Here is a 27,061-nt window from a genome sequence, read left to right on the forward strand (position 1 = left end):
TCACACAGTGAAAAGTCACTCTTTGGTGGGCGTTATTAAAGCCTGACAGGGAAAGCTGAGCCTAGAGCCCCCTGGGCAGGATGGCTGCGAAGGAACATGCCACCACGAGAGAGCATGATGTCAAGAAATACCTGCTGAGTTAACCTCTGCCTCCCGGGCACTGAGTCTGTGCTAAGCAGGGGCAGTTCATGAAGACGCAGGTGAAACGCAGCCGATGCCCAGCTCCCGGGTTTCTGTCAAAAGTGGAGACGAGATAAGCCGGAACCCTTGCCGTTTTCCCCTGAATTTGGAGAATTTGTTATACTAAAAAATTCCTTCCCTGAAGCCACCAGAACTTTCTTCCTGCTGAAATCTCTTTCCAGTGTTTTACCATGTCTGCTCTTCAATGTTGAGAAGACAGAGAAGGTTTTTGTTAGAACCACTGCTTGGCTTTCAGGCATGTGGATTTTTCTGCCGCTGCCCACACATGCGTGCAGTAAGTTTTTCTGCCTTATGAACCAGCTGGCATTGTGTTCTTATCGCTGTTGATTGCTTTGGCCCAGTGCCAACAGACTGGGAGCTATGTGTACACATACATGCACACGCATACGCATGCACACGTACACACGTACACATACTACATATATAAATAAACATACACATATTCGTGCCCCCAGATATATACATTATATACACACACATAATATACACACAGCACACATGTGTACACAGCACACACACACACACATGCGTGTTTTACGAAGGCGATAATAGCGGGAGATGGGAAGGCAGGCCACCTTCCTCTGGCTATCGCCTGCACAGGTGGTACCCCTTCCTCAGGCTCTGGGTTCCCCTGGCTTCTGACACTGCTCATTTACATGGCATTTGTTCCAGAGTTCTCTGCTGTGAGTTCCTGTTCAGAGCTCACAACATCCTTCATTCTTGACAAGAAAAACCCCAGCCACCTCATTTTTCTGGAGGATCTGTATAGGTTCCATATATTAATATGTCCATATCCACTCAGAGAGATCTGTGTTCTCCCAAGCTCTAGGAAACCGGTTATGACCTCCCGCGTCTAGTGCAGCTATCAGCCTGCTTTCCTGACAGTTGGCCAAACTGGCTTTCTACTGACAGAACCCCCTTCCGACATTTATTTTTTATTAAATGTAACATGTTCAGATGTAACGGTACATGTCACACAGCTTGAAGAGTTTTGAACAGCATGGCGTTTTTTTTTTTTTTTTTTTTCCATAACGGGTTTGTTTTCAGTCGCTTTTTCCAGCCGTAGATTGACTGTGACATGAGGGGAAAAGGAAACCTTTCAGAAAGAGGTCGGTCACACGGACCACGTCAGCCGATCCAACTCCCAGGAGACTCCGTGTCTAGCAACTTGCTCCAAACAGGAAGCTACTGCCGTTCTATGTTCTGCTTTCTGGAAGTGCACGGGCAGTGCAGACCATGCTGCTTCATAGAACTCCAGACAAGTGTGTTCCTTCTTTCTGTGAGAATGACAGTCTAGCGTGGCCTGGGTCTGCCTCTGTGACCTCCTCTCACGTCATCTCCCCTCACGTCATCTCCCCTCACGATCTACCTCAGCCCCAGAGGTGTCTCTCACCCCTTGAATGGGCCACATTCCTGCCTCTTGGGTATGGCCTCCACTATACCTCTGCCTTGAATTTTCTTCTCTCCTCTCTGCCCCTTCCTGCGGTCAACTGTCCTTCTCAGTTACAGTCTCACGTTTGTCTGTGTGAAGACCTAGTGAGTGGCTGCCTTCCCTGTGAGGCTAGGGAAGGACTTGGTCTCGCACTAGGTCAAGGACTTGGTCTCCTTTTCTTATCATTTCCTCAATACTCACTATGGTACCCGGCATAAGGTAGACTCGCAGTACATGTTTACTGAAAGAGTGAATTCATAAAATGAATGACTGCTGATTGCCCTGTGATGGCAAAGACTCTGTCTTATCTACTCGCTTATACCTAGATCTTGGCACGGTGCCTGGCACACAGCAGGTGCCTAATAAGTGTGTTTTGGGTGAATGAACGAGCATTGCTCCACACGTCGTACCCTGTGAAGTACCATCCTTTACCTCAAGGAAGTAAATTTCTATTTAGGGACATAATTTGTACGCAGGTGAAAGAAGTAAGGGTTCACCAGGCAATGAGAATAAGGATTCTGTTTGTGGGTCAAACCTGGATTGGAACCCTGCTGGCTTCACCACTTTCTAGTGGTGGGGGTTTTAGCGAGTTCCTTAACCTCTCTGAGCCTCAGGTTCCTCATCTGTCAAATGGGATAATAACAATATTTATTTCGCTGAGTTGTGAGGATAAGATGGAATAATGCCCATGCCGTGTATCACACAGGACTTGGCATACTGCGACTACTACCTAACTAGCCATGTTAGGTATCATTATTATTAATTCAGGAAGTCCCTCTGCATTTTAAGTGTGGTGAGGTCATTGATGAACAGCATGACTCTAGGCAAGTGTGTTCACTTCTGAGCTTCAATTTTCTGCTGTGTAAACAGAGGATTAGGTGACAGATTCTTTTTAGGTGTGACATTCTATTTAGAGATAACTAGATCAGTGGGGCAAGTGTGGTCTGGGGAAGCTTCCAGGAGCAGGCCGACTGAGCCACATCTGGAAGATCAAGTAGAATTTGCTTAAGCAGAGAATAGAAAGTGAGGTATACCAACCAAGGGCAATGGCACGTGCAAAGCCATGGTGGTGGGAGGGACATGGGGCATTTGGGGAAAGGGTGGAGTGGGGAGGGTGGGCATTTAGGATTCATGCAAAAGGAATGCTGTGTCAGGTTCTTAGGAGGAGCACCCCCCTCTTTCCTGAAGAAGGAAGTTTTTGGGAGTAGTAGTATAGCTTAAGCTGGATCAATGGGGAGAAGGTAGGGAGCTGGAATCAGGGAAACCAGCCAGGAGACCCTGTAACCCTTCTGGCACAGGCTAATGAGGGCCTGGACTGGGGTTTGGCAGGAGTAGCGAATGGGAAGAGAAGAATCCAGCATGAATGAATGACATAGCCTCGTGCAGAGCAGAAGGAGGGAGTAAAAGAGATTTCTTGAATGCTTGCTGCACGGACAGAAATGTATCCTGTTCTGAAGAAAAGTGTGTTGTGCCCTAGAAAGGTGCATCAGTGGTTGTCAACCCAGAAGAAGACCTGGCGTCTGCCAGCAGAGGGTTAGACCCTCCTCACTGGAAGCTAGCGGCCATCGGGAGAAGGCAAGCACCAAGATCTGTTACTACTCCCAACACTTCTGAAACCAAATGTGTGAGTTTTGCACACCAAGCAATTCTCCAAGTTTCTGCGGACACCAACCAGATGTCCTGCAATTTAATTCCACTCTGCCACTAATTACCCAGAGTTAGTGTAGACCCTACAGGTTAGAGGCTGTCTCGCAAGCCCACTGCCCACTTCAGACACCATTTGCAAGTGGTCGGTCACCAAGTTATCTTCTGTCCAGCTTGGCTCCGAGTAGGAGGTTCCCATGACCCCCCCCTCAGGTTTGATACAATTGCTAGAATGGCTCATGGAACTCAGGAAAACAGTCTATTTACTGTTACCAGTTTATGATAAAAGATAGAACTCAGGAACAGCCAGATGGAAGAAAAGCATAGGGCCAAGTATGAGGGAAGAAACTCAGGCTTCCAAGCCCTCTGTGGGCATGCCACCTTCCCAGTACCTGAGTGTGTTCACCAATCCAGAAGCTTTCTGAACCCCGTCATTTAGAGTTTTTTTTTTTTTTTTTTTTTTTATGGAGGTCCCATGACATAGGCACGAATGATTAAATCATTGACTATTGGTGATCAACCCAGTTTCCAGCCCCTTCCCCTCCCCTGTAATCCTGCTTTGGTCTCTCTGGCAACCAGTCCCCATCCTGAAGTTATCTAGGACCTACCAGCAAGTCAGTCATTAGCGTAAGCTCAGGTATGCTTGAGAGGGGCTTACTGTGAATAACAAAAGACCCCCCCTCACCCCCATCTCTCAGGAAATCACCAGGGTTTTAGAAGCTCTGTGCCGGGAACTGAGGTCGAAAACCAAACATATTTCTATCACGATATTATGGCAGAAATAGAAGGAGAGGTCAACAGCCAGCACACGGGTCCAGCACCGGGGCAGAACTGCCCAGTTCTGATAGGAGTATGCTGGGAATTGGGCAGGTTAGGGGCTCAGGCTTAGAAATCCACAACAGAAACAGAGGCTACTTTCTGGATCCCCTGGAGTGAGGCAGGAAATGGGCTTCCTTTAGCTGGCTGTCCTGGGGGAGACCCAAAGTCCTCAGGTACCCAAGAGATGCAAGCAGGATAGAGCTAGCTAGGTAGGTAACTTGGCTTCTAGTAGGTGACTTCGGGGTGAGTGGTGTCCCAGCCATATCCCATTGGCAGGACAGCAGCGGGAAACTCTGGAATAGGTTTGGGCTCCAGCACAGCATGGGAGGGTGGAACACCAGCACCTCAGAGTCCCACAGCCCTGGGCTCAAAGCTGAGCTCTACCACCTACCACCTTTGCCTCGGGAGCCAGTCGCTAAGCTTGCCTGACCCTCGGTGTCCTCATATTCCGTAGGTGAGGATTAGCTGGGTTAATATGTGTGTGAAGGGTCTGGCATACAGTAGGTGCTCAATAAACAGTAGACATAAAAATTGTAAAAAATGGGAAAGGTTAGGCAGCCAAATCCAAATGCGGATGCTAAGGAAAGAGAAGCCCCTTTTCCCACTCTGCCTTCTGCACAGCGTGAGCTCTACCTGACAGCTTAGAACTGTGACCTTTTATTTAGCCGGCCACAAATCATTTTTTTTATGGCAGCTTTGGCAGTTCATTCCGAGGGTGTCAGGTAGTGGTGTGGTTATGGCCAGGTCTCCTTTCTCCATCCTGGTTCAACAGCTTCAGTTAGAACAGTGGTGCTCAAAGTGCGGTTCCTGGACCAGCGGCAGTGACATTGCCTGGGAACTTGTCAGAAATGCAGATTCTGGGGGCTCCACCCAGACCTACTAAATCAGAAACTGTAGGTGTGGAGTCATTCCATCAGTCTGCGCTTTGACAAGACCTCCGGGTGACTGAATACACTCGCGTTTGAGAACCACTGCCTTTGAGTGTTGCAGACCAGAGTGTGAGTGATGGTGCTAAGAGGAATTTATCACTTGTGGAATATCGAGCCAATAATTTTTCAGCATTTCCAAAAGATATTTCTGTTCACTGTAAATAATCTAGATCTCCAAGCCTCTTAAGACTGTCAGTGAAATAAGATTGAGTAGGGCACTGCATGTGAACTTCTGAAGTTTAAGTAACATAGGAGTCACAAGTGTGGGATTGAAAGTTAGGGACGTTAGCAGTTGGTAAGCTGCATGTTTTTGCCTTTGAGTTTTAATAACAGAATGCTCCCCAAACAATTTCCTTTTTAGAACAGGAAAAGCTAAGAATTAGACAGTCTCGTCTCTCTTCTCTTCTGATTTTTTTTCAGAACAGTTTTCTAATTCCAGAGAAGAGTCTGGGCTCTTACAGGCATGCTCCTCATCTTATTTTCCATAACTTTGTCCTGGAAAATGCAGTCTGGGGGGAAGGCAGTTTAAAGAGTAATCATCCGCGTCTAGTCGAGAATTCGGAGTTCAGGGGCAGGCAGATCCTTTGTCATAAAGAGGAATACTGCCTTGATAATGCAGGCAGAGGTCAAGCCTGGCTTGGCTGTCCCCTGGACTATTCATCCCCCAGCCAGTGCAGCAAACTCTGCCCCACTTGCTCCAGCTTTGAGCCAGCCCCTTTTCGTTTATGTAAACCCTGCCCATACACTTAAGACATTGCTCCACGTGTTTCTAATTCGTTTACACTTCACTCATCAGCATGTGTTGGGTAAGCACCCTGCCACATCTGAGTTTTATGAGCTGTGTTTACGAGGCTGCTTTTCTTGAACAGGGATATCATGTATTCCACCAAAAAAAAAAAAAACAAAAACAAAAAAAAACGGAACTTGAGCCTGGGAAATGAAGGTTTCGGTGCTAAACTTGGAGTGAACTTGTGAAGTTTGAATGGAGCCGAAACTAAGCACAGATGTTGCCCATTCTCTAAGAATAGCCTTGTGTATTTATGCACAGGATCTGTCCGCTTTTCTTACCTGAAATTTTCTCCCTGCTTACATGAGGATGGGAAAATGTGCAGTTACGGGAAAGGTGTGAACCTTGTTTCCTGCCAGTCTTGCTTCCTACCTAATGCAAACCTAGGAAGTAGCAAAGCTAGGTAAGGTTTAGAGTCTCCACACGTTTGCTTTCCTAGAGAGCAGCATTTTGTTTTGTTGTCCCACTTATGCAAAGTTCCTGAAAAGACAGCAGGGAGTTTGACAGTTTCGTGTTAATTTTGAACAGAGCTGGGAGGGGAGCCTACTATTGACAGACACTGTGCAGAAGGATTCCCTTTCTGGGAACTCGAATTGTTGAACCTGAGTTTTTGCTCTTCTTTTTAAAATTAACTTAGATCATTTAATCCAAATAATGTGGGCATAATTTACAGAAACAAATAGTTCCACAAACTTTGCCCCACCCCCACAATTTCTTACTCCCCAACTATTTTAGCTGTTCCTTTAATGTACCTTCATATCTATAAATACTGCCTATGTTGTTACTTCTGAATTTTTCAGTTTCAAGTGTGTTCTGTTGAAGATGAGGATGGAGCCCACTTTCATCATCTTCTCCTTCCACCTCTCCACATGTGCACACTTCCCACCCCACACTCTCTCAATGTAATTATGGTTTAGTTTTGGTTAGATCAGTAAGCACTGCTTACAGTATGACTGGGTGCAGGCTCTTCACAACTGAGCCATATGGTGGACTCGCTTAGTTCAGGTCTCCAGGATGCTGAGCCTGAGGCAGAGATTCGTGTCTGGTGTTTATTGGCAAGTGATCCTGGTACAATGCCTGGTATGTGTGTGTGTGTGTGTGTGTGTGTGTGTGTGTGTGTGTGTGATATGCAATGCAGAGTTGGACAGCTCCGAGCTGGGCTAGCTTGCAGAGTGTGTGTGTGTGTGTGTGTGTGTGTGTGTGTGTGTGTGTGTGTGTGTGTGTGATATGCAATGCAGAGTTGGACAGCTCCGAGCTGGGCTAGCTTGCAGAGTTCCCCAAAATTGAGACCCATTCAATCTTTGTGCAACTACATGGACCAGTCGTTGGGCTCTCCCTAGGGAGGAGGCTTAACCTTGCGTGAGACAGCTCCCTTAGGCTGAGGGCAAGTTCCAGAAAGACACAGCTGTGAGCTACCAGCAGGCAGCACTCCCAGCTGCCAGGGGATTTCTGACCTGGATCTGGTGGTGCTGGTGGGTAATCTGGGCTTCACATTGTAGCACCCGTTCCAGGTGCTGTGATTATTTTTCTCTTCCTACAGTCCTTATTTTCTTTGTTGTTAATAAATACCCTTTTCCTTTTAGTTTGTCTGCTTTTCTGTGTACTTCACACTAATGCAACCCCAAGCACTTCTAAGTTGTGTAAATCTTCTATCAATTACTTGATATCTCAATATCGTAAAATATCAATATCTTAAAATTGATAGGATATTTTATCCATTTCATCTTCTCCTTAACCCCCCTCTTTTTTTTTAAGTAGCATGAGCCTAACTCATGACCCTGAGATCAAGACCTGAGCTGAGATCAAGAGTCAGATCTTAAATGACTGAGCCAGTCCCCCTCTTCTGACCTGCTCTAATCCTAGCCTAGTGCACATTTGTCTTGTCAGGGTCCCCTTTCACCCTAGTTCTGCACATTCCCTCTTGCTTTTCTCTTGGGTTAGATCTTCTATTTCCTGGAACCCACACCTTCTACTTCCTTATTAGTCTGTTCTTTCATTATGGTAAGAGTATGTTCTCTTTCATTATGGTAGAATATGAGTCTCTGCCTCAGGCTCAGCATCCTGGAGACCTGAACTAAGCGAGTCCACCATATGGCTCAGTTGTGAAGAGCCTACACCCAGTCATACTGTAAGCAGTGCTTACTGATCTAACTGGTCCATGGAGTTGCACAAGACCCTGCACCCAGTCATACTGTAAGCAGTGCTTACTGATCTACTGGTCCATGTAGTTGCACCAAGATTGAATGGGTCCCAATTTTGGGGGTAGAACATTATGGAAGGTGTGCATGAGAGGGAAATTGTGCAAGAATTGGATTTGTGAAAATGCCTTTATTTTTTCTCAGAGGTTGATAACTTGACTAGATATAGAATTCTAGTGATTGATAGAAAATTCTAGAAATGACTTTCATTCAAAAATCACAAGCCATTGCTCAATTATCTTCTCGCTTTCAAAGTTGTGGTTGAGAAATCCAATACCATTTTATTTGTTTCCTCTTTGGTAGCCTCTGTTATCTTTTCTTTGTCCCAGGTGTCTTAAAATTTCACAGCCATGTGCCTTGGTGTTATTCATTATCATCCATTCATTGGGAGACACTTCTTATGTTCCTACAGGTCTTGTGGAGTATGCCAAGAATGCAAGACATTGCCCACCCCAAAACCAGGTCACTTCTCAAGGTCGTTTTTGCAGTGAGCAACCTCGAAGGATGAGATACATCTCCACCCAGGACAAAGAGCAGGGATCCTTATTGCTTCTCCATAAATGCAGCAGGTTCCTCAAGCAAAGTGTCCCTCAGCTGCGTGTGCAATATCCATCTGGGCCCTTGTGCATTGCCTCTGTGAAACTTGGGGGCAAGGAGAATTGATATAAACATGCTGATGCTCATGCTGCTGGCTCTTCCAAGAGCAATAAAGTCCTTTATCTCTGACTCAGGAGTCTTGTATCCTCCTTTTGTAACCATGAAACAGTCAGGCTAACTTATTAATTATAAGTAGGGTAAAATCAAATCTTACCCCTAACATCATTGTCCTGGGCAGTTGGTGGACTCCTTCAATCTGGAAACGGAAGTTTTCTTGAATTATTTATTTGATGATTTCCTGGAGATCTAGGAAGCTAACTGCTTCTTTTTTTTTAATAACAGCTTTATTGAGATAAAATTCATATACCATAAAAGCCACCAACTTAAATACTGCAGTTTAATGTTTATTAGTGTATTTAGAGGATTGTGCAACTATTACCACTAAATAATTTCAGTATGGACCCCCAGAAGAAAGTCCATACCCATTAGCATTTGCTTTACATTCTCTCCTCTGGGAACTGCTAATCTACTTTCTAGCTCTACATATTTGCCTATTCCGAACATTTCGTATAACTGTAATTAGATAGTAGGTGACTTTTTGACTGGCTTCTTTCATTTAGGACAATATTTTCAAGATTCATCCATGTCGTAGTACATATCAGTACTTCTTCCCTTTCTCTTGTTGAATAATATTCCACGTATGATATACCACATTTTGTTTATTCATTCATCAGTCAAGGGACATTTAGATTGTTTTACTTCCTAGTTACTGTGAATAATGCTGTTATGAATATTCATGTACAAGTTTTTTGAAGCATGTTTTCATTTCTCATAGTTATATACCTAGGAGTGGAATTGCTGGGTCATATGATAACACTGTGTTTAACACCCTGAGAAACTATCAAATGTATTCCAATGAAACTCTTCCATTTTACATTCCTGTGAACATTGTACAAAGGTCCTGACTTCTCTACATCTCTTCTTACTCTCTTTTTAATTTTAGCCATCTTAATATGTGTGAAGTGCTATCTCATCATGGATTTGACTTGTATTTCCTTAATGACAAGTGATATTGAGCATCTTTTCATGTGCTTATTAGCCATTTATATATCTCCCTTGGAGAGATGCCTATTCAAATTCTTTGCCCATTTTTTTTTAATTGAATTGTCTTTTCACTATTGAGTTACAAAAGTTCTTTGTAGATTCTAGATACAAGTGCCTTATCTGATAATATGATTTGCAAAAATTTTGTTCCATTCCTTGGGTTGTCATTTCATTTTCTCAATGGAGTTCTATGATGAAGCCCAATTTATCTATTTTTTTCTTTTGTTACTTGTGCTTTTGATATCATATTATCTAAGAAACCATTGATGAATTCACTATCATGAAGACATATGCCTATGTTTCTTCTAAGAATTTTTTAGTTTTAGCTCTTACATTTAGGTTGATGTGCCCTTTTGAGTTCATTTTTACATATGGTGTGAGGTAGGGGTCCAGCTTTATTCTTTTCCATGTAGATAGATATGCAAAGTTATCCCAACACTATTTATTGCAAAGACTATTCTATGCCCATTGAATTGTTTTGGCACTCTTATCAAAAATCAATTGACCATATATCTAAAGTTTCATTCCTGGAGTCTCAATTCTATTCTGTCAATCCATATGCCAGGACTTAATGATATCAAAATGTCTTCATTGTTGTACTTTTGTAGTAAGTTTCAAAATGAGGAAGTATGAGTCCTCCAACTTTTTCTCTTTCCAAGGTTATTTTGGCTATTGGTTTCTTGCATTTCCATATCAGTTTTAGGAAGAACTTGTCAATTTCTGCAAAAAAGACAGCTGGTATATTGATTGATATTGTGTTGAATCTGTAGATCAATTTGGGGAGTATTGCCATCTTAATAATATTAAGTCTTTTGATTTATGAACATGGGATGTCTTTCCATTTATTTGGGCCTTTCTTAATTTCTTTCAAAAATATTTTGTAATTTTCAGTGTATAAGTCTTAAACTTCTTGTGTTAAATTAATTCCTAAATATTTCGTTCTTTTTGATGCTATTGTAAATGGAATTGTTTTCTTAATTTCATATTCACATTGTTTATTGATAATGTATAGAAATACAATTGATTTTTGCATATTGATCGTCTATCCTATAACCTCAATGAACTTTTTATTAGTTTAAATAGTTTTTCGGTGCATTTAAAAATTTTTCTATATACACGATAAGGTCATCTGTGAATACAGATAGTTTTACTTATTCCTTTCCAATCTGGATGCTTTTTTCTTTTTTTGTCTAATTACCCTGGTTAGAAGTCCTTTTTATTTCTGTAAAATCAGTAGTTATAGTCCCTCTTGATTCCTGATTTTAGTAGTCTGAGTCTTCTCTCTTTCATTCTTGGTCAGTCTATCTAAAGTTTGTCAGTTCTGTTTATCTTTTCAAAAAACCATCTCTGGGTTTCATTGATTTTCTCTATTATTTCTCCCTTCTCTGTATAATTTATTTCCATTCTAGGTTTCTTCCTTCTGTTGGCTTTGGGTTAAGTCTGTTCTTTTTCTGGTACTTAACATGGGAGATTAGGTTATTGATATGAGATCTTTTTTAACATAGGTGTTTACAGCTATAAATTTTCCTCTAAATACTGCTACGGCTGCATCCCATGTTTTGATGTGTTGTATTTTTATTTTTATTTACCTCAAAGTTTTTTCTTATTTTATTTGTGCTTTTTTTCTTGATCAGTTATTTAGAAGTATGTTAATTTCCACATATTTTTGAAATCCCCAAATTTCTTTCTGCATTTGATTCCTAATTTCATTCCACTGTGATGAGTGGACATACTTTGTATGACTTAGGTCCTTGTAAATATATTAAGGCTTGTTTTATGACCTAACATTTGGCCCCTCCTGGAGAATGTTTCATGTACACTTGAGAAGAATGAGTATTCTGCTGTTATGGGGTGGAATGTTCTATAGACAGCTGTTAGGTCTAGTTGGTGTATAATGCTGTTCAGGTCTTCTGTTTCCTTGCTGATCTTCTGTCTAGTTGTTCTGTTCATTATTAAAAGTGTGGTATCAACATTTCAAACTATGATTGTTGAATTGTCTATTTCTCCTTTCAATTCTTTCAGTTTTTGCTTCATGTATTTTGGGGGCTCTGTTGTTGTCTTCCTAATGGATTGACTCTTTTGTCATCATAAAATGCTATTACTTGTCTCTAGTAACCATTTTTATCTTAAAGTCTGTTTGGTGTGATATTACGATAGCCTCCCCAGCTGTCTTTTGACAGTGTTCTCATTGCTTTTATGAAGGAGTCGATTTTCAAAGGCTTTGAGCTAACCATTCTGGAAAGTGGAATCTCTGACTACTTCTTACAGATGATTTTTCTGTTTTTAGGCCTGCTTTCTGCCCTATTTCCAAAGTTATCTCTTGGAGATGCAGCAATACTAGGTGGCTTCGTTGCTCCAATTCCTGCTTAGGCTCAGTTTTCTTGGGTCTGCTGTGTCATTTCTATGGGTCCTTTTGCTTCCTACCTTCCAAAATTTTGTAACTGTTAACTCCTTTTCTATTTTCTTTGTCCTTTACCACTTAAAAAATGTCTTTACTCTTGGGGCGCCTGGGTGGCTCAGTTGGTTAAGCATCTACCTTCAGCTCAGATCATGATCCCAGGGTCCTGGGATTGAGCCCTGCATGGCTCAGCCCTCCCCCTGCTCAGTAGGGAGTCTGCTTCTCCCTCTCCTTCTGCCCCTCCCCCCACTCGTGTTCTCGCTCTCTCTTTCTCAAATAAATAAAATCATTTTTTTAAAAATGTCTTTATATCAGTGGGTTTTCCAAGGGAACACAGTTCAGTGAGTGATTTAAATATTTAACCTGTTCTTGAGGGTAGATTTGCTGTTAGCTGCTTTATTCTAAGTCACCTGAATTTTCTTGTGTAAGCTGCAGCATCTTTTTTTAATGATAAGAGGGGTTTTTTTTACCATCAGGGATCCAGATACCTGGCAATATTCTAAATGTAGTTCAAGATAGTGCTTATATTACCTTTGAAATTTAGGTGTGGAATTTGAACATCTTGAAGATGTTCAAAATAAGAACAGTCGGCTGCTTCCAAGCCTTCTCAGTACTTGATTTTCCTTAGAGCAGTGGCTCCCAAACCTGACTGCCCCAGAATCACCCCGAGCACTTATTAAAATACAGCTTGCCAGAATTTCTGCTGTAAGAGTTGGAGGTGAGGCCCCAGAATTTGCATTTTCAACAAGTTCCCAGGTGATGCTGTGCTTCCAGTCCTGGGACACGCTGAGAATCACCCCCTCAGTTTGTGGAATAGAAAGGTGTCCCTCTTGGGGGTGGGGAGGACATTTAGGAAGCAGATGAGAACAGGGAGGGAGAGCAATAGGAGAATCGGGGAGAGAAGGATGTGCCCACTTTGCTCTCAGCCCCTTGCTCCCCGCTCGTGGACACTCTTCTATTTTCCTCCTCTGTCTGCACTGATAAAACCCTGATAAAAACTGCTTAGAGAAGAGTCTTTGGCAGGAGAATTGTGATTGTATTCATGGGGGATAAAAAAGGAACCAAGTGATTATCCATGAAAAACCTTAATCTGAGGCCCATAAAATTATGTGGAATTTTAAAGTGGCTGGAGGGTGTATGCGGGGTCGAGAGAAGTCAGTCCTTGTGTGCTTTTATGAGATGCACCAGGTTGAGTATTGCTAAGGCAGCAGGATTCTAGGCAGTTCTGTTAGGCAGCCCCTTGTCTGCAGGTTTCAGTTCTTTGCTAGAGCCCCCTTTTTCCTTCTTTCAAGTCTGAGAAGGCAGGGACGCTGTCTAAGCCATATAAGCAGAGGGTCAGACCTAGTGGCTGGTTTGGACCACAGGGAGGAGGAGCCCAGACTTAAGGCCAGTCCTCCAGGTTGTTTTCATGTAGCTGTTCAGAGATTCTGCCATAACTGTCTCACATTCAGCCATGGTTTTTTGTTCTCAGAATGTTTTTCTGTCATACGGTTGCGAATATTGAGAAATAAAATTGTGGCTGCAAAAGATAGTATCCCAAAGCCAAGAGAAGTGAGAACTCCAAACCCTTGCCCCATGTGAGGCTGCCTTTCAGACACTTTTATTATGTAAAAGACAATGCCCAGTGGATAGTTCCTGCTGTCACCTCAGAAGTGAGGAGCTGGGAAGGAGGAAGCAGAGTCTGGGGAGATAGATGACCTGAGAAAGCAAGCTTTGGAGACTAGTTTACCCCTTCCTTGTCACCTCCTTTCTTAGGCCCACTGTGGTGTTGTGTTTTTAATCTATGAAAAGATGGTTTTAGATAAGTCCCAAAGGTGCTTCTATCTTTGGTATTTTTTGATTTTTCCCAAGATCGCCTCTTATATCTTTTGGGCAGCCAGAGTAAGAAACACTGTCTCTTGACTTCTAAGACAGAGCTCAGAGTACATTAGAAGATTCAGTGTTCCCTAAACCTTGTGGTCCCAGAGGCTCCATGTTATTTCCTGTTAGCGGTTTTCAATGGCTTTGGAGTAAAGTTCATTGCTATGACAGTCAGGCAGCCACACTGGGGAAAATATGATGTATTGTGTTGTGTAGGAAAAAGTCAGTGTTATCCAATCCAGTAATCAGATTTTCAGACAAAGGCATGACCCTGGAACATGCTGTCTATGGCTGAGTACTGCATTCGTCTTGTCTCCAAAAACAGTTAAAAAAAAAAAAAAAAAATCAGTGTGTACTTGGCTTGTCTGTCTGTTTTGGATATGGAAATATATCTCGCCTGAAAAATTTTCTCGTTCTTATTTTGGAGGCAGCTAAATTGCTCTGAAGGTATTGGTTGTAGCAGTAATTAATTTAGCATTTATTAAGCACTGACTGTGTGCCAGGCTCTGTGTGATGTAACAGAAATAGAAAGACTCTGTAGGGGAATATATCGGTCGGGGGAGAGGAGAGAAAGCCAAAAAAAAAAAAAAGGCCAATATTTATTCATCCGCCTTTTATTCCTCAGGGGTTGTTAGAGTATTTTCTACGTACCCATCTCTGTACTGGATACAAGAGTAAATACGACAGATGCATCCCTGTGGTCCCTCATGTTTGGTTAATCTTATCATAGAGGGGGCCAGATTAGATGGGTGGGTGTATCCACGGAGGGCTTCCTAGAGGAGGTGACCTGGGAACTAAATCCAAGTAGAAACAGGTACCAGCCAAGTGAGGCAAAGGCAGAAGGAAAAGCTAAGCAATAGCCGGACAGAGGAAGTGCTTAGTTGGGAACAGAATAAGGATTTAAGGATGAACAGTAGGAAACGAAACTGTGAAGGTAGCCAAGGTTCAGCTCTTGAAAGATGTTTTATCTCTTGCTGAGGACTTTGGACTTCCACCTAAGGTGTTGGGGAGACCACTTAAATATCTCATAATGGAGGAATGATTACAGGAAACTCCGGCCATTTGACAGAGCATAAAAGTGATATAACTGCGTAGATATTCAGTAAAAAAAAAATTTTTTAAAGCAGAATATAAAAATTGTGTGCTCACTGCAATTGCTGATAAGTAAGATATAATCACGACTATGTTAAAGCATGGGAGGATTTCTAAAAGTAGAGTCTATTATTTGCATTGTGAGATTCCTTAAGAATCTCTTTATGATACCTGCTCAGCATTGAATCTCTACTATACGCCAGGAGATCAAGACCCAGTCTCTTCCCTCAACCATCAAATATGGGGAGATGTCATAACTTCAATGCAGTTTTTTAAGTGTGTGATTATGGGGTGCCTGGGTGGCTCAGTCAGTTAAGCATCTGCCTTCAGCTCAGATCTTGATCTCGAGGTCCTGGGATCGAGTCCCTTGTAAGGCTCCCTTCTCAGCGGGGAGTCTGATTCTCCCTCTCTCTCTCTCTGCCTCTCCCTTCCTTGTGCTCTCTCTCTCAAATAAATAAAATCTTAAAAAAATAAAAATGTGTGTGGTGTAGAGAAAGGAAGGGGGAGAAATCGGAGGGGGAGACGAACCATGGGAGACTATGGACTGTGAAAAACAAACTAAGGGTTCTGGGGGGGTGGGGGATGGGTTAGCCTGGTGATGGGTATTAAAGAGGGCACGTTTTGCATGGAGCACTGGGTGTTATACGCAAACAATGAATCATGGAACACTACATCAAAAACTAATGTTGTAATATGTGGTGATTAACATAACATTAATAAAATTTAAAAATAAATAAATAAATAAATAAATAAATAAATAAATAAATAAAAGCGTGTGATTATGAAACGTCCAGAATGGGCAAATCCAGAGAAAGAAAATAGAATAGGCTGGTGGTTGCCAAAGTATGGGGCCAGGAGTGACAGTGAACAAGTCCAGGGGTTCTTTTTGGGGTGATAGAAATGTTCTAGAATTAGTTAGTGGTGATGGTTGCACAACATTGGGAATATACTAAAAATCACTGAATTGTACACTTTGGTTATTATGGTTATTTTTATGTTATGTGAATTTTATCTCAGTAAGGAATACCGGAAGCAAAAAGATGCTTTTTTTTTTTTTTTTTTTGGTAGTAAAGGGCAACCGAAAGTGTGAGTTGAACTGCCAGGCAATGGGCTACCGCTTCTACGTCCGGCAAGCTGAGAAGGTCATTGATGGTACCCCCTGTGACCAGAATGGCACGGCCATCTGCGTGTCTGGGCAGTGCAAGGTAAGTGCCCTGGACTGGGTGTCTGTAGCACGTTCTCTGGGTGATCAATCTGGAACTGCCCACTCCATTGTGTTTGGCCAGGCCATGGCCTCTTACCTCCCCACAGCCCACGGAGCACTGAACCATGAGCTCTGGGACAAGTGGGCTAAAATAGGGCAGGTTAGTCCTCTCTGTGTTTTTGATCTTAGAACATCTTCCACAGCACAGTCTGACATTTCAAGTATTAAGTGGTTTATATTTCCACCATGTGCCTCAAAGGGGACTCAACAATCATTCCTTACCTCTGAAGTGGAGTTTATGAAAAAGGCCCGGCCAGATCCATCAAGAAACTGTTGGCATCACAAGGGCAAGGGTGGCGTTTTAAGGGCAGGGTGTATTTAATCTTGCCTCCCACCAAATGGGGCAGGCTTCCAAATGAAAGTGGTTCAGTGCCTTTTATAGCAAAGTTGTACCTTAAACAGGAAGAGTTTTTCGGCCTCTTTGGACTTGTGAAGTCTGTTCCAGCAACTCCCTGCCCCCCTACTCTGCAAACACTTGGGGCCTGAGAACATCTTTGTGGGGTGCTCACCTGTGCCAGAAAGAACCTTTGGTTAGCAATAGGCACTTTAGATAGGCACAGATTCCACGGCCATGTTAATTTGGGCCTGGACTGCCACCCTTCTTGCACCTCTAAATGTATGAGTGGAGCTGAGACCCCGGCAGGTACATGACTCTTGGGAGCCCAGACTAAAACGCCATCTTAATTAATGCCCAGTAGCTGGCAGGCTTTATTTTCAAAAAGGAAGAGTTCTTGGTTATCACCTCTGAAATTTCCTGTTACACCTTCTATGTCGTTTAGCTGAAGAGTTACTGACGGGTGATGTAAAAGCACAGCCTTCCTGGACTGGACTTTTTTTTTTTCATGAGGAGGTTTCAGATAGGACCCAAAATGACTTATTCAAGCAGAACAGATGTTCTCAGATTTTCAATGAAAGTGAAGAAAGGAGCAGCTGTCCTTGATTATCTGATGGGTGGGAGGGGTCTTTGGAAGAGCAAAACCCCAAGAGAGGTAGGACACGGCGGGGAAGAGACAGGGGAGCATGACGGGAAGTGCAGTAGGGGCTCAGACCTGTCTGGCCCCCATTTTCCACCCAATCGGGAGAACCACAGGGTTCCACACGCCCTCTCTGTGCCTCGCTGACCTCAGATCAGACCCAAGAGGGTTCTGTTAGAGGTTTTGATCTCTGGCTCACGTGGTCTCTGCTTCTAAATGTGACTGAGCCTGCAATGGTGGGCCTTACAGCAACCTAGCTTTTTCTTCCAGGCCCTGAATCAGAGCTGTTTCATTTCCTGAGTACAAGTGCACACCGCCAGGAGCGGGTGGAGTGTAATGGTTAAAAACATGCCCTCGGAAGTCAGACCACCTGGATTCAAATTCTGCCTCGTCCACTGTGTGATTTTCTGTGTGATCTTGTGCAGGTTAGATAAGCACCCTGTGCCTCCAACACATGAAGAGGGCAGTATCTACCTCCTGGTCTGGCATTTAGTAAGCATGCTGACATTTATTAGTATTAATACATTGTTTATGTCCACATATGTCCTGTCGTATTTGAGTTTCCGATGCAAAAGCATCTTCTTTGTTGGTAGATTACAGATTTGTGAGACTCACATTGTCTTTCGTGAGAACACTGTAGGGTGAAATGCCAGGAGATTGCAGATGCTAATTCGGCCGGTCTGGGGAAGGTCCCGAGAGTCTGCTTTTCCAGCAAGCTCCCAAGTGATGCTGATGCCTCTGGTTCTCAAGTAGCAAAGTTCTAAAGGATACAGTGATGAAACTACAGTTAACTGAGACTCAGAAATGTACATGTAGAGTGGTGTCATGACTTGGAAGGAAGATGAAATGTGGGCTCTTTCCGCTGGAGGAACGTGTTTTCCTAGTGTTGCTTTGAGTGTCTGTGACCTGATGATATGGAAGAAAAACAAACACTTCTAAGGACGTGGGTATGGATTCTTACTAATTGTCGAAAACCATTCAGACTATAGGGCGGCATGGTTTGCAGATGATAATTGCTAAAAGATCGGGACAGACATTCCCCAGGATGTGAGTAGATTCATAGGAATTTGATGTTACAAGGGCTGCTTTGATATCACTGTATTTGTTCTCTGTGCTCTTGCCTGAAATTATCCTCCCTGAAGTTGTTGGAATCACTGACTATACTGTCCTCTCCAGAACTTCAGTTCAGAGTAATCAGAAGTACATTTGCTTCCCGGGCCCAAGTTCTGTTTATTTTGCAACTTTCAAAGGGTACAGTGTCCTTTTCTGCATGTTTGATTGGAAGCCCAGAATTCAAATTGATATCTCTGCCTCGCTGACTTGTGGCTGAGAGAGCCGTCACTCGCAGACATCTAAATGGCTCCAGAAAGCCTCTTCTGGCTACATAAAGTTCACGTGCAGCCCCAGGTCTACAACAAAAGGTAGTGAAAGGCGACGAGCATCAAATAAGAATACGAGCTAAACCCACAAAAGAATAGCTAAGAGAGAAGGGTGCCGTCCCCCTTGACACCAAGCCAAAGAAAGGCCCCAGGCCCACCCCGGGCAAGCTGGAATGCTCTGTTCCTGGGCTGGCAGAGCACCCTCTGGCCAGCCTGCATTTACCCTGTTGCTAGAAATCCTCTGTGCTTTAGGTCCAAGAGTTGGAAGAGGGGCAGGAAGAATGCAGACGTCCTAGGGCTGCCTTTGTGAGGGGCTGCGGGCTGGAGAAAATGGGGGTCCCTCTACAGTCCTTCAGTGCTGGGTTAGACTTTCTTTTCTTGACAGGGACTGAAGGGTCCCAAAAGTTGTCTTCAGGCTCAGGACTGCATATGGATAAGCTTTGAGGGGAAAGAACTACCTTTTCCTCAAGCAAAAGAATGTATCTGGAGCCCACAGAGACCCTCCCTTCCTCAACTCGACCCCTTCCTTGTAGACATCAAATAGGAATGTCTGGCCAGTCTTGAGAAGCCTCTGAGACACTTCTAGCCCTGCCCAGTCATTGTTGTCATTTATGGGAACAAAATAGCATTTATATCTAATTAACAGAGAACGCAGTAATAATGTCTATCATTAAGCACCACATTAACTGTCCCGTGATTTTTTTTTTTTTTTTTTGCTTGATCTCAACTCTGTCTAAATAACTCTGGATTTTAATTGTTTGATGACACATGTATTATTTTTGCTCACCACTTAATAAACCTAGATGAAAGTTTCTCTTCGGTGGCATAGCAGGCTTTTGAAAGAACGGGGTCACTTGGGTAAAGGACGAGGAAGAGAAAAATACTCTCAACTCCCCGGAGACCAGCCTTACAGAAACCTCAGACTTCTAGACTTGAATGATCCTGAAAGTGAGAGCCACCCCCAAGACCCACCCCCCTCCCCCCCAAACAGGCCTGCGGGGCTGTGCATCCACGAGAATGTACATGCTGTCCCCTCAGCCTTGAGTGCTATTCTGTGTCCATCCTTGGTCCACTTGGTGGCCTCGGCTCAAAAGCCACCAGCTGACCCCCTTGAGCACTGTGTTTATTCTTCCGTTCCCACTGCCCCCACCTACCACCCAGCAAGCTAGGAGCAGTTCCAGGCACTTTGCTTTAGCAAAATGCCTACCATTGAATAGGTGCTTAAAATAAATGTTTAGGTGCTTAAAATAAATGTGTAAATGAATTGAGGTCTCGGTGACTCAGTCTGTTGGATTTCAGCAAATGAAATTCGTCTTGAAACCAGCACAGAGCTTTCTCATTTTCGGCTGGGATGGGCAATTGAGTGCAGATAAAACAAGGACACGAAGCCCCCTTGGCTACATCCCCAGAACCCCAGGCCTCAGAGGTCGGGGAAAATTCTTGGCATCTGCCAAGCTCTCGATCCCTCGTCTCATTTTATTTCACTCACTCTGAATCTCTTGAGTCCCTTTAGAGCTAAGGCAGGAAGAACATAAGCAAGTGTGAGAGTACGCATTCCGATGGTGCCTTCCTTCTGTGGAGGGAGAAGAAGACCTTCTGCCCTTGAACTTCCTCTGCCTCTCATCCCTGGTCGGTCTTCGCCTTCACGTGGGGCGACTCTTGCGGCAACCATCGGCCCACACTCAGCGGGGGGCCTTCACACCTCCCTTCCCAGCTGGGACACTGCTTGCCTTCAATCTGGACACATCCACAGACACTTTCAGATTTATTCAGTAAATTAAAGCAAGGTAAATGTTTCCAAATGTTCAGAGATAAGCTCTGAGCCAGCGTGCTGCCCTGACGGAGAAGGATGACATAATGGGTGTGTGCATATGGGTGAGTGTCCCTGCGTGTGTTCAGGCCCGAATTCCCGTCATCCTCCTGTGTAACCCACTGTTGCGCTTTCCTGAGCCAAATGGGTAGACCCTGCTCACTTCTCTGCTTGTTTGCCCAAAGTTGCTTCTTTTATTTTCCTTTTGGTTACTGGCTTTATTTTGTGGACTTTGCTTTGAGTTCTGTTGCCACTTGAGTGAAACCAAGAGGATAATTGTATTGGGTGAAATGTTCTCCCCTTGGCCAGATATCTGCATGATTCAGCCTTGAAAGAGGGTAGAGAGCTTTTACTTTGCTTGAAGCTTACGTGATACTCTGTGGACTCCCTCTTGTATTCCCACCCCCAGCAAACTTGTGTTCCAAAAAGTCTGTCTGCTTATGACTATTAAAATGCTTATCATATTATGTTATAGTTATTTTGACACGTGTCTGAACTCCTATATAGGAGAGGGAATGAGTGTCATGCGTGTCTGTATCTTTGGTGCTTAATTAACATGTTAAGATTATTCTGTAAATATTCTTAAAATGTATGAAAGAATGAGTAAAAGAACAAGTTAGAAACTGGCTGTGTAACCTCCTTTCCTACAAATAATCAAGAATAAGTTTAAAGAAGCATTGAAATGTTAGATCCCAGGCCCTGTTCTCAGGACCTCTTGACATCTGAAACTGACACCTAAAGTAAAGCTGATGAAATTTGCTCTTTTATATGCACTCCTTTTCCATTATCCATAATTTTTCTCACTTCCAATCATTGGGACCACTACTAATGTAAAATGTCTGGTTAGATTTCTTAATTAATGCATACTTATTACATATTAACAGCCCAAGCAATATTATAGGATTATTAATTAATTCAACAAATAATCTTAACTGCTCACTGTTGTACAGTGTGCTAGGTCTGGGGGATGAAATAGTGGAAAAGATGAACATGGTCCTACCCACACTGAGCTTAAAATCTAATGGAAAAAGTAATAAAGAGAAAAGGTCGGTTAAGAAGCAAAAGAATTAGGAATTTTGATGAGCATCATGAAATTAATGGCGGAGCTGGGCTGGTGAACTGGTGAGGAGGCATACCTTAGATGGACTGTAGGGGAGGGCAGGGGCTGAGGTGCTCCTGACCTTGTAAGTCCCGAGGGATGGGAGAAAAGTCACACCAAGTCTCCAGCCCAGGCCCTAGTATCTGAGTAGTGCTCCAGAGCTGATAGATATGGAGATGAACCTTTCGCACCTTCTCCCTGCTCCCTGCCCTTGGGTTAACCTAGTCTCCCCTTGATGGTGCCAGACTTGGTTCCTCCAAGGTGCCCACACATCTTCCTGAACACATGCTGGCTTTAGCAATGGAAAGTCCTCCATGAAGTCATTCTGTGTGCCCAGAAAAACTCTCCTGGAAACTGGATGATATTAAGAGCAAGTTTTGGAGTCAACCAGGATCTCCAATATGAAAGCAGATGAAAGAGAGGCTGCCCAGGTAAAATTGGGGTATGGTGTCCAGAGCTTCAACCTGCTGTGCTCTGGTGGTCCCTCCTCCAGAGAGAGGAATTTAGGGCCCCTTCCCCCTAACTTTCTGAAGGAATGGGGCAGCATTCCCCCAAAGGGAACTTAAAGAAGTGTTCTATCTAAATAGGCAGGGTTGGTGACTGGCACTTGTAACTGAGACCTCAGAGGAAGCTTCAGCAGAGTCCCCTGGGCCAAATACCTACCTCTGCCCCCATGTATGTACCCCCATCACCACGCCTAAACCAATCACAGACTAGAAGCACTGTCTGGGTATGCTCTGTTATGTGCAGGCGCTGCAGAGTTATGCAGCAGTCATTGCACACAAGCTTAACCCCACAAGTACTCTTCCACAAGTCACGGGATAACATTTTAGGGATGCAGAAAACCGTGCTGCATCTGGAAACCCCAGGCAGTCTCTGTTTAGACTCACAAGGCTGAGGGGGCAGTCGCCGGCTTTCCCTTTGGTCTGTCTGCACATTCTCCCTGAGTATTCTTGACCAGTGATGTTGATGTAGGATCAGACATCTTTAATGGAGGTTGCTGAGCCTGATGATGACTCCCGTAGAGCCTAAAAGTCTGAGTGAAGATTTGAAGGGGAAGCCCATCATCCTAACTGTGAGTCTGGGCATCTCGTTTAAATTGCTGCCAAATTTAGGTCAAACTGAGTTGTGGGTAGCTCTGTTAGTGTGATAGAAAAGCCTTAGAAAAATAGCCTCAGGTGTCAGACATCTAGGTGGAAATGGGTATTTGAGGACAAAAGTGCCAGATGAAAATACTTCCATTTTATATTTTTAATAGATAAATAAATTTACATGACTCAGACATCAAAAAGTATGATCCCCTGTCCCCTATCCGCCCAGCTCCCCATGCCCCGAGAGGAAATAATCATTGTTTGATCATTTCTTTTTTAAGGCAGATATTTTTATGTATGTATAAGCCCATGATTTATTATTGTTCTCCTTCTTTTTGACACATATAGTAGCACACACACGGTTGTGGACCTTGCTTTTCTTATTTAACATACCTTGGCAAGCTTTCCATTTCAATATCTAAAGGACGTCCTTCTTGCCTTTACAGGTGCATAGCATTGCACTGTATGAATTAACCATGGTCTATTTAAACATGATGATGCACAGTTAGGATACATCCAGTCTTACCATTACCAGGAAATCTGCAATAAATAGACTTGTGTGGGGGTCATTTTACTTGTTTGCAAGTATCTGTAAGATAAATTCTTAGAAGTGAGTCAAGAGTCCATATGTATTTGTGATTTTAATGCTTAGTGGGTGGTAAATTGCTCTCCAGTGTGGTTGAAACAACTCACATTCCCACCAGTGATATCTGTGGGTGGTGTGTTGTCCAACATTGGATTTTTGCCAATCTGATAAGTGAAAAATGGTATCTTGGGTAGTTTTCGTTTGCATTTATCTTATTTTGAGTGAGGTTGAGCATCTTTTCGTATGTTTAAGAACCATTTCAGGGCCTGGAGTAGGATGAGTGAGGTGCCTTGGGTGCAGAATTTAAGGAGGTACCTAATGAAATTAAATCCTCAGGGCCTCCTTAAATTTTGAGCCTTAGGCACCTCACCTGCCCTGCTGTAATCCCTCCCCCCAATAGCACTGCCCTCTTGACCCAGGAACCATTTATATTCCTTTTCTGTGATCTGGTTTTTTATTGGGTTGTTGATCTTTTTCTTAATTTGTAGGAGGTTTTCATACATGAAAGAGTTTTTTTATGGTATAAATTGCAAGTGTTTTTTTTTCAAGTAGCCTTTTGACTTACGCCTTTGATCATGAGGTTTTGTTTATTTTTTGCCATGCAGAAGTTTTAAATTTTTTTAAATGGTGAATTTAGCAATTCTTTCTTTGATGATTCTAGGTTTTGTGTCATGGAAAGACCTACTACACTTTGAAGCTTAAAAACCTTCTTCTTTGTCTTCTTTCACTAATTTATGGCTCTAATGTTTTTACATTTTTACATTTTATATTAATCCATTTGGAATTTACCGTAGTGTATCGTGTGAGGTATGGATTCAGTTATACTTTTTTTCAGATGGTTACCTAGGTTATGCCTTACCAAAATTGAATAAATCTTTCCCTCACTGTTTTGAGGCTCCCTCTTTATTACTGTGTATATGTATATATGTAAACATATATTTGGCACTTTTTTGTTCTATTCCATTAATCTATATGTCTATTCATATATGAATACCAGAACATACATTTTTGAGAGAGAAATAAAACATACCAGCGTTTAAACTTATGTTGGGGAGGAAAAATTTTTCTTCTTTCCTTCAAAATTCTTCTGCCTGATCTAAGAATTAGATTGGCCTGAAATGGGTAGGAGACCTGGATTTCGTCTGGTCTCAGGAATTCAGCTGAATAGGGATCAAACCATTCTGAACACCTACGAACTCAACAGGAGATCGAAGATGAGAAGAGTAACAACACTCTGAACAGAAAAGCGACCACTTTCTGGAAGGCAGGACGTTCGGAGAAGTGAATCCGAGGCGATATTCGGGAGGATAGACGGCGGGGGAGGGGGCCTCCGCCGGCCGCTTCTGGCAAGTGCTAGAGCCGCGGAGCACAAAATCGGAACTTTTAGAAGTCGTCTCCGCTGAGGGACGTCGCTCCAGTGGCTAAGCGGGGTGTGGAACCCTCGCGGGACAGTGTGGTCTCAGGACCCTCGGGGTCACAGAAAGACCAGGGGTGCTGAGTGCGGCAGAGCTCCCAGGTATCGGAGCGGGGAAGCCAGCTGCAGAGACGGAGCCGAGGCGCGGGCTCTCAGCTCGGGGTGGCCATAAACTGTAATCCGCGGCCCAGTCGGGCTACTTGCTCCTCCAGCAGGGACCCAACAAGCGGAAGAGCCGGGGAGTCTCCCCTTCCTCCCCTGGGAGGAGCGGCACGGAAGCGCACTGCAGGGATCTGCTGGGTGTGGAGACTCCACACGGGGTCGGGTGCCAGAGATAGAAACACTTGATCACAGGCCGGGTGAGCACGGAGTGTGGCCGGAGATCAAGGAGACAGGAGTGACTGCTTTTCTCTGGGGGCACACTGAGGAGCGGGGCCTCAAGTTCTCAGCTCCTCTGGGCAGAGATTGGGAGGCCCACCATTTTTACCCTGGTCCTCCAAAGCTGTACCGAGAGCTTGCAGGGAACAAAAGCTCCTGAGAGCAAACCCGAGCAGCTTGCTTAGCCCGGACTCACAAGGGCGGGGCAATTCCGCCTCCGGCAAAGACATTTGGGAACCACAGCAACAGGCCCCTCCCCCAGGAGATCAGCACGAACAGCCAGCAAGCCAAGACCAAGTTTACCGAGCAAGGAGAACAGGAGAACTCCAGTGCTAGGGGAATACTGCACATAGAATTCATGGCTTTTTTACTATAATTCATTAGTTTTTCAAAGTTAATTTTTTAAAATTTTTTTGAATTTTTCTTTTTCCCTTTTTCAAACAACATCCTATCAATCCCTTTTTTAAAAAAAAAAACATTTTTTATTTTTCATTTTTAGAGTCATATTTTTATCCCTTCATAGTAGTTACCCTTATTTTTGGCATATATGCATAAGTTCTTCTCTCTTTAAAATTTTGAGATACAATTTCTTCTAACAGATCAAAATATACCCTAAATCACTAGTGTATGGCTTTGTTCTATTCTCCTGCCTGATCACATTCTCTCCCTTTTTTTTTCTTTTTTTCTTTTTAAATCTTCTTTCTTTTTAAAACAACTTCTTATCTTATCAATTCCTTTTATAAAATCTTTTATAATTTTCATCTTTACAGTCATCTTCCATCCCTTCATTGTATCAACCCTTATTTTGTACATATATAAGTCTTTCTTCCTTTAAAATTTTAGCAGGCACTTTCTTCTAACAGACCAAAATATGCCCAAAATCTAGTGTGTGGCACTGATCTATGCACTAGCCTGATCATATTTGATCATATTCTGTTTTTTTTTGTTTTGTTCTGTTTTTGTTTGTTTTTATCTTTTTCTTTTTCCTTTTTTTTTTTCTCTTCTTTCTTTCCCTTTCTTGTCCCCTGGTTTCAGGTCTTTTCTGATTTGTATAGAGTATATTTGTTGGAGACGTTGTTAACCTGTTAGCATTCTGTTCTCTCATTCATCTGTTCTCCTCTGGACAAAATGACAAGACAAAAAAAATCACCTCAGCAAAAAGAACAAGAGGTAGTACCGTCTGCCAGGGACCTACTCAATACGGATATTAGTACGATGTCGGACGTAGAGTTCAGAATCATGACTTTAAAGATACTAGCTGGGCTTGAAAAAAGCGTGGAGGTTATTAGAGAAACCCTTTCTGGAGAAATAAAAGAACTAAAATCTAACCAAGTTGAAATCAAAAAGGCTATTAATGAGGTGCAATCAAAAATGGGGGCACTAACTGCTAGGATAAATGACGCAGAAGAGAGAATCAGCGATATAGAAGACCAAATGATGGAAAATAAAGAGGCTGAAAAAAAGAGAGAGAAACAACTACAGGATCACGAGGGCAGAATTCGAGAGATAAGCGATACGATAAGACGAAACAACATTAGAATAATTGGGATCCCAGAAGAAGAAGAAAGAGAGAGAGGGGCAGAAGGTATATTGGAGCAAATAATAGCAGAGAACTTCCCTAATGTGGGGAAGGAAACAGACATCAAAATCCAGGAGGCACAGAGAACCCCTCTCAAAATCAATAAAAATAGTTCAACACCCCGACATCTAATAGTAAAACTTACGAGTCTCAGAGACAAAGAGAAAATCCTGAAAGCAGCTCGGGAGAAGAGATATGTAACCTACAATGGTAGAAACATTAGATTGGCAACAGACCTATCCACAGAGACCTGGAAGACCAGAAAGGACTGGCATGATATCCTCAGAGTGCTAAACGAGAAAAATATGCAGCCAAGAATACTATATCCAGCTAGGCTATCATTGAAAATAGAAGGAGAGATAAAAAGCTTCCAGGACAAACAAAAACTAAAGGAATTTACAAACACAAAACCAGCCCTACAAGAAA

At 43.1% G+C, this 27,061-nt stretch overlaps 1 protein-coding gene across 2 annotated transcripts in view; it reads left to right on the top strand.

The window, feature by feature from the left end:
- Window positions 1-27,061, top strand: part of THSD4 (thrombospondin type 1 domain containing 4) — a 581,008-nt gene that overhangs the window by 254,592 nt on the left and 299,355 nt on the right. For both annotated transcript variants that reach the window (XM_027572149.2, XM_027572150.2), the window contains one exon: window positions 16,130-16,266. In XM_027572149.2, coding sequence (XP_027427950.2) covers window positions 16,130-16,266 — 137 coding nt within the window. The remainder of the gene's footprint in view (window positions 1-16,129; window positions 16,267-27,061) is intronic.

The sequence above is a fragment of the Zalophus californianus genome, chromosome 6, assembly GCF_009762305.2.
Source record: "Zalophus californianus isolate mZalCal1 chromosome 6, mZalCal1.pri.v2, whole genome shotgun sequence".
Lineage (NCBI taxonomy): Eukaryota > Metazoa > Chordata > Mammalia > Carnivora > Otariidae > Zalophus > Zalophus californianus.